This window comes from Aquarana catesbeiana, linkage group LG12, assembly GCF_042186555.1.
Source record: "Aquarana catesbeiana isolate 2022-GZ linkage group LG12, ASM4218655v1, whole genome shotgun sequence".
Classification (NCBI taxonomy): domain Eukaryota; kingdom Metazoa; phylum Chordata; class Amphibia; order Anura; family Ranidae; genus Aquarana; species Aquarana catesbeiana.
Window position 1 is genome coordinate 33,625,292 of NC_133335.1, and position 12,136 is coordinate 33,637,427.

At 41.7% G+C, this 12,136-nt stretch overlaps 1 protein-coding gene across 1 annotated transcript in view; it reads right to left on the reverse strand.

The window, feature by feature from the left end:
- The window catches only part of LOC141114077 (cadherin-like protein 26), a 177,405-nt gene that overhangs the window by 80,582 nt on the left and 84,687 nt on the right, over positions 1–12,136 (reverse strand). The window contains exons 2-3 of the mRNA XM_073607538.1: positions 7,813–7,869; positions 528–644 (exon numbers count right to left, since the gene is read on the reverse strand). Coding sequence (XP_073463639.1) covers positions 528–644; positions 7,813–7,869 — 174 coding nt within the window. The remainder of the gene's footprint in view (positions 1–527; positions 645–7,812; positions 7,870–12,136) is intronic.

Sequence of the window (12,136 nt, forward strand, 5' to 3'; positions counted from 1 at the left end):
GGTCTGAATACTTAGGACCATGTGATATTTCAGTTTTTCTTTTTTAATAAATCTACAAAAATGCAACAATTCTGTGTTTTTCTGTCAATATGGGGTGCTGTGTGTACATTAATGATTAAAAAAAATAACTTAAATGATTTTAGCAAATGGCTGCAATATAACAAAATAGTGAAAAATTTAAGGGGGTCTGAATACTTTCCATCCCCACTGTAACTTATGGATTTCATGTTTATTCGCTTTTCATTATTGATGCATTATCACTGTGAACTTATCTAATCAAAGTTCCACACATTCTTTATTGAGTACTTATATTTACAAACTATAAGTTGAAACAGGTTAAATGTAACTGCACTGGACATGTTGCATAGTTGTCTCTTTGCACTTGTTGTCCATGATATAGCTGGATAGGGACACAAAGCCCGGGTGTCAGCTGTCAGACTGCTTACATGCTTACAGCTGCTAACATATACAGCTACAGGTTTGTCAGATTACATTATAAAAAAGGCTAATAGCAGTCTTTTCCTTACATCTCCAGCTTTCTTTGGGAAGGGTCCAGGATCATTTTCCTCCAAGACTATCGTAGTGAGGACCCATCTTCTCTTGGAACGACGCAGTAGAACTGGGCTTCCTGCTGAATCCACATGCTATTTGAGAAGGCAAAATAAATGTAAATTATCAGTGAGGTCTCCTTGAGTTATCTGATGAATCATAAAATAACTAACCAGCATCTGTTGATATAAGAAATAAAATGTTCTCAACCTTCTTAGAACTCATGCGCGCACACACCTAGGCTTCAAAGTCCTCTAGCATGAAATCCCTAGTGCCTACCTGCACCTGAGGAGCTGCAGGTAAAGCTGCCTATACAAGTGAATAGCTGTATACAGCTGCATTCATGTGTTCACCAATGGCTTCTGCATCAGCGTTTACAGTGTAGTTTGCCCAAAAGCAAGAGTGGTGCATGCGGGAAAATATATTGTGCATGTGCATGCTCAGGTAAATGCAGATTCAGAAGCCATCGGCATTTACACAAGGTATGACTGTGTATACCCTTTCACTTACAGTATCTCACAAAAGTGAGTACACCCCTCGCATTTTTGTAAATATTTTATTATATCTTTTACAATGTAAAGTAGGGAGTGTACAGCTTATATAACAGTGTACATTTTCTGTCCCCTCAAAATAACTCAACACAGCGATTAATGTCTAAACCGCTGGCAACAAAAGTGAGTAAATGTCCAATTGGGCCCAAAGTGTCAATATTTTGTGTGACCACCATTATTTTCCAGCATTGCCTTAACCATCTTGGGTGTGGAGTTCACCAGAGCTTCACAGGTTGCCACTGGAGTCCTCTTCCACTCCTCCATGACGACATCACGGAGCTGGTGGATGTTAGAGACCTTGCGCTCCTCCACCTTCCGTTTGAGGATGCTCCAGAGATACTCAATAGGGTTTAGGTCTGGAGACATGCTTGGCCAGTCCATCACCTTTACCCTCAGCTTCTTTAGCAAGGCAGTGGTCATCTTGGAGGTGTGTTTGGGGTCATTATCATGTTGGAGTACTGCCCTGTGGCCCAGTCTCTGAAGGGAGGGGATCATGCTCTGCTTCACTATGTCACAGTACATGTTGGCATTCATGGTTCCCTCAATGAACTGTAGCTCCCCAGTGCCGGCAGCACTCATGCAGCCCCAGACCAAGATACTCCCACCACCATGCTTTACTGTAGGCAAGACACACTTGTCTTTGTACTCCTCACCTGATTGCCGCCACACACGCTTGACACCATCTGAATCAAATAAGTTCATCTTGGTCTCATCAGACCACAGGACATGGTCCAGTAATCCATGTCCTTAGTCTGCTTGTCTTCAGCAAACTGTTTGCGGGCTTTCATGTGCATCATCTTTATAAGAGGCTTCCTTCTGGGACAACAGCCATGCAGACCCATTTGATGCAGTGCGGCGTATGGTCTGAGCACTGAAAATGGCTAATTGGGCCCAATTTGGACATTTTCACTTAGGGGTGTACTCATGTTTGTTGCCAGCGGTTTAGACATTAATGGCTGTGTGTTGTTATTTTGAGGGGACAGAAAATTTACACGGTTATACAAGCTGTACACTCACTACTTTACATTGTAGCAAAGTGTCATTTCTTCAGTGTTGTCACATGAAAAGATATAACAAAATATTTACAGAAATGTGAGGGGTGTACTCACTTTTGTGAGATACTGTATATGAGTGCCTGTACATATTACTCAATGGGGTTATACTCCATTTCATCAGCGTTATTTAGTGCAGTAATGGTCAAGTTTCTAGGTCTATGACTCTATGGGGTCTCGAGTGCAGCCTCTCACATCACAAAAGGCCCCCACAAAATAATTTAGTGAATGTAATGCTATATAAAGCAGACACATACAGGAGATGGTTAAAGACAATAGGAATGCTACAAGAGATGGTCAAAGACTAAAAAAAAAACTGCTGTTGGAGACTGGGGACATGATATAGGAGACTGGTCATAGACCCGAGAAATGTTGCATGAGACTTCTAGAAATCACTATTATTCTAGCCCAAGGCATACAATACTGCAGCATTATACACTTTTACTGATTAGAACGCATTTTTTACATCCACATGCATGAGCCCTTAATGTGTCAGTTAGCAATATCTAATAAAAAATACCAAAGCATAAAAAGATGAAAAGGACAAACACCGAAAAGTAACACAGTGTGAACAATAAAACAAAACACATTTAAAAAAAAAACAAAAAAAAACAAAACACCTGAAATGCATCCAGAAACGTACCAGAACGCATAAAACCTGGTTAAGAACACGCATGCAGAAACGCATCCTGAAAGGGACCGGAGTGCATTTTTGTGGTGTGAACTGGTCCTAAGGGTTAGTTTACACTTGCTTCAAAACATGGCTTCGGACGCAAAGCTCTCAGAAAGTCAGTTAAAGCTCCTGCCACTAAATAAAATGGTTAGCTTACAGTCTATTTGCACCTTGCTTTTGCTTGGTGCTTTGATGAGGCTTTGGTGGAGCTTCAGTGGGGCTTCAAGTGAGCTTTGCCATAGACTTCTATGGAGGCTTTGAAGACGCTTTGAAGCACCACTAAAGCTACATGGGGTATAATTTTTGAAGTGAAGCCGAAGCAAAGCAAAAGCATAGTGTAAACAGGACTGTAAGCTAACCATTTTATTTAGTGACCGGAGCTTTGACCGGCGTTCAGAGAGCTTTAAAGTGGTTGTAAGCGCTGCAAGACAAAGGCATAAAGAGCTAGTTTGCATCGCATAATAGCTCTTTATGAAATACTTACCTTAGAACGATGCTGTTACAGCGGTCCTCGTACACCGCTGTTAAGGGGCAACATACTTCCAGGTTCGTGGGCTCTGGCGCTGTGATTGGCCGGCGCTGCGATGACGCCACCTCCGCGCATGCGGGCAGGAGCCACCGGTCATGGCACAACAGCTGAAGAAACGACACGTACGTGCCGTTTCTTCAGTGCGCATATGCAATGATGTCAGCACAGTGAATATCTCCTAGAGTGTGCAAGTCTAGGAGAAATTCACGGTACCTACAGGTAAGCCTTATAATAGGCTTACCTGTAGGCAAAAGTGGTTGTAGGTGGTTTACAACCACTTCAACAAAGCGTGTCCAAAGCCTTGTTTTCAAGCAAGTGTAAACTAGCTGTTAAAGGGGTTGTAAAGGTAATTTTTTTTCTTTTTTTTAAATAACAAACATGTTATACTTACCTTCACTGTGCAGCTCGTTCTGCACAGAGTGGCCCCGAACCTGCTCTTCTGGGGTCCCTCGGCGGCTGTCTCAGCTCCTCCCGGCAATAACTAACCACCTTAATGCGAGCTCTCTCGCATGGTGGTTAGTTATTGCGGGCGCGCTCCCGTGATACAGCCGGCGGCTATAGTCGCTCGCTGTATCACTCGGCCCCGCCCCCGGCGCGCCGCCTCATTGGCTGTGATTGACAGCAGCGCGAGCCAATGGCTGCGCTGCTTTCAATCCCTCCACTATAGCCAATCAGCAACCAGGCTGATTGGCTGAATGGAGGTCGGGAGCGAGCGGCCGAGTTTCGAGGTGTCAGGTAAGTAAAACGGGGGGCTGGGGGCGGCGGTATTTTCAAAAGTTTTTTCACCTTAATGCATAGAATGCATTAAGGTGAAAAAATGTATACCTTTACAACCCCTTTAATGTGTGTTGAAGCCGAAGCAAGTGTAAATGCGGTGAGTGCCAACTGTCTGCGGACATCTCTTTCCACAACTTCCTGGATTCCCTGCAGGCTTTACAGTTTCTCCTCTGCTGTTTTACTTCAATTTCTAGGGACAACATATCCCATAGTACCTTGCTGACTGCAAGCAGTGATTCCTGTACTGACTCTGCCTCCTAAAATTCTCCCTCTCAGCACTTCTGTAGTTCAGAAGGCAGGTTCTCTGAATACTGTGACACAGCAATGCTCACCCACAGTGAATCTGTGTTACAGAATTTGAGGAAGTAAATGTGTGGTGATCTTCACAACGTATGATTACAGACTTCAAGATCATTCAGATTCAGAGCAGGCTCGAAATTAGGGTTGCACCGATACAGGGAGCGCTGCCAGTACTGAGCATATGCAAGAGTACTCGTACTCATGCAAATGCTCCAATACCTGAAACCGATACCGAAAAAAAACCCATATCGGTGCAACCCTACTAGAAATGATAGGGTATTACATTTTGACCATAGATATGTTTTAAAGTGGATGTAAACCCAATGTCATCCTTTCTAAACTACTGCCATTAGGGGTTATCTATAAGGATATACATGCCTCCTGCATGTATCCTTACCTATCAAATGTCTTCCCTCTGTCTGTTATGAGACCCGAAAAACTGCAGATTCTGTGGGTGGGTCTGTTGTCTGGAGCTCGGTGGGTGGAGTCGTGATGTCAGTAGACTCCCCGCCCACCTCTACACTCCCCTTGTCAATATGCATTTTCTCCTGTGTAACCACATGACTTCAGCATGTCAAATCATGCTGAGGTGTGGAACAGCCAATCCTTGCAGAGCTGCTGAAGAAAGGAGTGGGGGTGGGAAATAAAAATAATGCATGTCTTAGGCTAGTGCACGAGATGTAAATCACCTGTCACTCACAGCAAGGGGGAGGAGTTGACAGTTTTTCTCTGTCAAGTTTTATCTCACTGAACAATAAAAGAGGATTGCTCAGAGATGGATTAACTCTGTGTGGCAAGACTGGGCTCAAATAATACGAAATCTTATACTCTACATTATGACATGAAAAAAAAAAAAATATTCGGGTTTGCATCCACTTTAAAAGGTATGAAGCTTAAATTCAGGATTTTATTCCTTTACATTATTATTATTATAATACAGGTTTTATATAGCGCAGCGCTTAACAAAATAAAGGCAGATATTACAGTTACATTATAATTTGGTACAAGAGGAATCAGAGGGCCCTGCTCGTTAGAGCTTACAATCTAAAACGTATGACTTTCCTGATAGCATGAGAAACTCAGCGCATGTTATAAAGCAAAACGAACACTAGAAGGCGCTCTTATACAGACTCCCAAACCAGTATTTTCAAAGTGAACTGTCAGACAATTATTATTCAAAACAGAACTTCGAATTGGACAAAAGTTTCAAGGTCTGTCAACATCAAGACCTGCTTAACAACGCTGTCAGTTTTACTACTGTTTTGTGAGTACACATTCTTGATGTCATGCAACCTCAGGACTTCCCTTTATAAACGTCTGGTTCAAGCTGTACTTTGGTGCCAATTTACGGGAGAAAATTCACGGCCTGCTTTTTCTGCACACCTTCTGAAAAATGATTGTTCTTTCACCAGGATGATCACCAATTTCTGATTTTGCTAATCTAATAAGCTCTGCGCAAACTGTTGGCGCTATATAAATCCTGAATAATAATATTAATAATAATAATCTGGAATAGGCTGGCATTAAGCAAGTCAGGACTCTTTATTGGCATATTTGACGTCATTGCATTCCAAGGCACTGACCCTGAACAGAGGCAACTTGCATTTTCAGTATGAGATCAACAACAGTTGTTTTTATATTTTTTTCTTAGGAAAGTTTTTCTAAATGTCCTGGTTGAATTAGCATAAGATTGCATGGTTGTGGACAGGGTCATTTGTGTAGATGCCCCAGGGCGCCTAATCATTCTGCCAAAATTATATGTCTGGGTTAGATGTTGCCATCCAATCTCTACTGTTCTCCTGATCAGGTTGGCTCTAGTGGTGTTGCTGCTTGTGCAATCATGCCTGATCGACTGATAACAGTATGCATACTGATACACAGATTACGCTCCTATGAGTGACAGTGTTATTATAACACAGAGGAAGATCTCTTCAGAAGAACTTCTCTGGAACCTGATGCAAATGGTGCTCCTCCCCAAAAGTCAGTTACCATAAACATAAATGTCTCACAAAATGTAAGACAACTGATCAGAAAAGCCAGAAGGTAAAGGCAGAAGGTATTTTTTTTTTTTTTATCTATATGCATTCTATGCATCACACCTCCCAACTTTTTGAAATGGGAATGAGGGACACCTATCAGGAAAAGTATGCAGGCATAGGACACACCCCCTTAAAAGGAGAATTGTCCAAAAAAACAAGATTGGTGCTTTTTTTTTTTTTTACCACTACTATTCCTGTATATTGGCTTTTGGAATTTACAAATGCAGCAATTTAGAAATCAGATGAAAGGTTTAGTGATGCCCCAGTTGAAGGACTATTGGTCGAAACATGTCGGGTTGTTAGCCTTTGTGCTTCTGACACCACACAATTTATCTCTTTTATTTTTTATGTGATCACCTCTTGTACCCACCGTGCTAGGTGGCTTGTACTTTTTAAAAACATTTTTTAATTCGGATTCATGCACTATGTGGAGGCCCTTTCTTTCTTTTCCCATGATTTGACATGTTGCCTTTTGGAGTCTTCATATCCTATCCAGCTGGCGAATAAGTGTGCGTCTGCCTGTTGGAGGTTCTGGTGTGCACCATCTGTTCTTCGCTGTTCTGGATGTGGCCATCGGGGTATATCATTATACCATCACAGTCTCCCACCAAGCATCTGCTGGATTGAATGATCCAAATGCCTGTCTGACCCACCGCCGTACGGCGAGTGTGTCCACCCTCTGCGGTAAGCGTACCCAATTCTTCTATCATCCTACATGCATATCTGTGAATAATATATAGAGAAGCCTGCTCATTTTTACTTATCATCTGTTGAAAAGGCATCACCCCTTTGCTTTTTTTTATATGGGACTATACAGTACCTCATTGAGGAGCATTTAAGCTTTTGTTCATCACAGATTGCTTGCTGTTTGTTTGTTTGTTTCTTTTTGTTTTTCTCCACAGAAACTTCATTTATTTGTTTTCTCTTGTCCATTGCACATTGACATTTTTTTTTATTTTTGTGATATATTCACCAGAAGTTGGTTTCTCGTTAATGAGCAGCCTTCAGTTTCACACTTATCCCTGGGGGATGCTCTGGGGATTCTGGTTTTTATATTAATGCTGCATTTTATACATCTTTTTTTTTTTTTTGATACACGGTTCACTATACTGTTGATGCTGGCTGCCAAGTTATTGTCCTTTTGTCTTTTATAATCACTAGTAGTGCAACTTTTCTCACATTTATAACCACGTTATACAATACAGAATAAAGGTTTGCTGATGTAAACCTGCACTTTGCATTTGTACAGTAATTCCATATGGGTGTGTCTGTCATAGTCATTAACCTTGCAGTCACGCCTAGCCCTATATGTTACTTATTCACGGGACTGTAATGTACATACCCGCTTTGTTCGTTCCTGGACCCCTCCTTGTTGCTCCTGTGCATGGACTCTTACCACCTGATAATGGAAAAAAAAAAATATGTACATTACTTCAAAATACATTTTTATACATTCTTGTTTTAGCACAAATATTCCACTCCAAATAAAAACGGACATGGCAAATTATGGTGTGGTTGAATCCCTCACTGCCCGTCTATATCTCTTGTGGATCCAATAGCTAGGTATATTTATAAATCTTTTTTTTTTTCTTGTCAAAAGAGCCATTATGAAGGTGTAACGTTCTTGAAGCTGAACACCAAAATTACCAGAATTCATTGTAGACAGCGGGTGACACCACTAATTGAACTTGTAAAAGCAACTAGGAATTTGTATTATCACACCCTTAATGGAGTTTTTTCAAACAAAGTATAGAATGTCAGATTACTAGATAAAGCTAAAAATGTTAGCAGGAAGTACAGTAAATCTCTATGTTTATGTATATATCCCCTGCAGTGTTGGCAACCTCCAGCAACATTTTTTTACTGACAAAACATGTAAATTTTACTGGCGGAGCACATTTTTTTACTGACAACCTGAAAAAAAAAAAAACACTGAATTCCTATTAAAAACGAAGACAACTGATAATTGAAACAGTATAAAACACAATATGGAAACATTGACAATACACATAACAAGTAATTTGTCTTGTTAACACTTAAAAAGCCATCACAGCATGACAAATTATCAGCTACTGATATTTACAGACAGTAGTAAAAAATATGCGATTTTTACAAGCGGTCGGGTAAATTTACTGACTGCTGGCAACCCTGATCCCCTGCCTTTACATATAATCTGCTCTCTACAGGTTGGTTAATATACTGATTAAACGTGTGAGATTAAAAACGCCACGTTCAAAAAATTGAGAAAAAAAAATACCGATTTGTCCTGTTTGTATTCCTATATTGTATTTTGCCAAAAACGTAAAAGAATAATAAAAAAAAAAAAATGAGAGAAAGAAATTCTACAGTATTCTGACCAGGTTTCATTTCCTTTGTTTACAATGTTTAAAATTATTTCACTTTTATTTCAAACACAGACACATTTTAATGTTCTTATGCTGACAATATTGCCTGAATTTACAATATATTTTTACAAGAACCTGCCCAGCTTTAGGTCTTTCCATAATTAGATTCACACTCAGTTACAGTCAGTGGTGCAGTGTCAAATTTGGAGTCCGAGATACTCTTTACTAGGTGAAAAATTGGAAAAAAATTAAATAATGTATTTTTATTTCAGCATAATGCCCCGTACACACGGTTGGACTTTGTTCGGACATTCCGACAACAAAATCCTAGGATTTTTTCCGACGGATGTTGGCTCAAACTTGTTTTGCCTACACACGGTCGCACAAAGTTGTCGGAATTTCCGATCGACAACCACGCGGTCACGTACACCACGTACGACGAGACTAGAAAAGGCTGGTTCAGAACCAAGCGCGGCACCCTTTGGGCTCCTTTTGCTAATCTCGTGTTAGTAAAAGTTTGGTGAGAGACGATTCGCGCTTTTTCAGACTCGTGGCTTTCAGATCGTTTTCTGACGTTCAGTTTGTGCTTGTGGGTTTGTATCTGCTCTTCAGTGCGTGCAGTCAGTTCGTATCAGAGTTTTCTGTGTGATCTTGCCTGCTCGTTGCTGTTTTTCAGGTCGCTCTTCACAGGCCTTGCTGTTCTTCAGTGCGTTCTGTTACTTTGTTCTGAGCAGCCGACCGTTTTCTAGCCATGTTTCGTATGCGTACTCCTCGTAGAGTTCGTGCTGTGCGGGGGCTTGGTGTTGGGGTCCTTGACACAAGTCCAGTCCATGAACAGGGTGGGGAGGAGTTCATAGACCAAGAATTGGTTGCTTCAGCGTGACCAGTTCTCTCATATGCCTTTGCTCCGTGAGATCTGTGAGAATAATCCTGATGATTTCAGGAACTTTCTCAGGATGACGGACCCCGTATTTCACCGTCTGTTGGCTTCGCTGACCCCCTATATCAGCAGGCAGGATACCTGCATGAGGCAAGCCATCACTCCGGAGCAGAGGTTGGTCGCTACCTTGCGGTATTTGGCCACAAGGAGAAGCCTGCAGGACCTCAAGTTCTCGACAGGCATCTCCCCCCAGGCTCTTCTTTGTGGACATTTACTGCTTGTGTTTGTTTTAGCTGACCCTGACAGAAATGTGTGGAGTGCAGAAAATGTCGTGATTGTGTAACCTTATACAAAGCACTGTTGGCTGTTATTTACTAAATGCAAAGACACTTTTCACTACAAGTGCACTTGCAACTGCACTGAAACTGCACTTGTAGTGCAAAGTGGATTTGCCCTTAGGAAATTTCCCCCATTTTCTCATAAAACAACAATTACATCACCCCAAAAGTGTTGTAGTGTTGAGACAATAATCCACACATTCTTGATGAGCAATCTTTTTAATACCTGCACAATCACATGTGCATTTACCAAAGGTTTTTCTGACAAACCAACATGTTTGTTGTATAACAATTTTTGTGGTGTCATTATCCAAAATCAAAATGTCCATTTTATAGAAAACAGGCCTGTGTAAAACCCACAAGAAAGACACAAATCTTGATCTTACAAAGTTCACATTTGGTAGAACTTGAAGGCAATATCAGACATGAGTATTTAGGAACTGTGTTTGATATTGCGTTCAGATGGGGGGAAATCACCCCTGGAAAAGCCAAATTTGGAAGATGCACACAAATTTCACAATGTCAACATGTGCGACCTGCCATCACGGGGGATGAAGGGATGTGTTTTGGGGGAGAAAGCCCTTCCTCAACGCGACTTTATTATTGAGGAAGGGGTTGCACCCCCAAAACGCGTCCATTGATCTCCCGTGATGGCAGATAGCACATGTTGACACATTGTGTGCATCCTCCAAATTTGGCTTTGGGAAAAATCACAAAAACATTTCACACATTGTAGCAGACAAAAGAAGAAAGTGATTTGGAGGGGCTTTAAACTCGCCCCAAAACATCAATGATGTTTTTATATTTTGGAATAACATCATTGATGTTTTCCAATTGTAAATTACACCCCATGATCTCCCCGATCATGATCTGGGCACTTTCTGATGTGAAAGGATCTTCATACACAACCTCACGATCACCTAAAAAGAGAGGAAACCCAAAATAAATTAGGTCGAAAAAAAATGCCGCCATCCATCTCTTATCGGAGCCTGTGGTCGCAGACACTCACCTGTTGTGGTGACTACTTCCACCACGTCTTCTTCCTCCTGCTCATCTTGTGTTGGGTGGATTTCCCCTTCTTCCAGAGGGGGGGGGGGTCTCTGGTCTCCTCAGATGAGGGGTGTCCTCCGAGTCTTTTCTCCCCTATGTAAAACAAAAATGGTATAATTAGCACACAGATATTTGATGGCAGAACTAAAAAGATGAAACATTGCTTGGAAGTGGGGTACAATGATCTATTTTAGCATAGTTCCAAGATGTAGCTTTTTTAGTGTCCTTTGTCAAGCTGCAATACTTTACCTGTTTGGTACAAGCTTCACAGATGTAGCCCCCCCTATAGTATACACTGGAGCACCTGTGTGGCCCCCCTAATAAAAAGGGTGTTCTGGGGTCCCACACTAGTGCTCCAGTGTCCAGATGTGAAAACAGCTGCTGAGTGTCCTCTCCTTACACAGAATCTAGTTTGCATTTCATTCTAGTAACCAAGCCATCTACACAACCCAATTCTTTGAAGACAAGTATAGGGCCTCAAAATGGTGGCCAAATGCATATGGCCTAAACAATGGTATTTTATAGTCCGAAATAAAAATGTGTGATCCGAACGAATAATGTGCCCATGAACATGAAAGTTGCCATTTTAAACTGTACAACAGTTCCTAAAAGCACATGGAGCAGCACGAACGTAATAAACACAAGAACAATAGGAACACAGCACAACTACTTACTTTTTTGCAGCACTCTCCGGATCTTTCTGTACTGCTCATGTTCTCGTAATTTCAGGTCCGACCACCGCTTCCTGAGCTGATCTTTCGATCGTCGTACCCTTAATTTCCGGTGCAGACTCCTGACCACTTTCGCCATGATCTTGGCCTTTCGGACATTGTGGTTGGGGTAAGGCCCATACTTTCCATCATAGTCGGCCTTCTTCAGGATATCCACCATTTCCAACATCTCCCCAAAGGACATATTTGAGTCCTTTAATCTCCTTCTGGATTGGGACGTTTCAGGCTCCGGCCTTTCATCCTCCTCCTCCTCCTCGTTGCTCCAATTATCAGGATCCTGTTGTCTCTCCGCCATGTGCTCTTCCTCCACTGCGCCGAACGA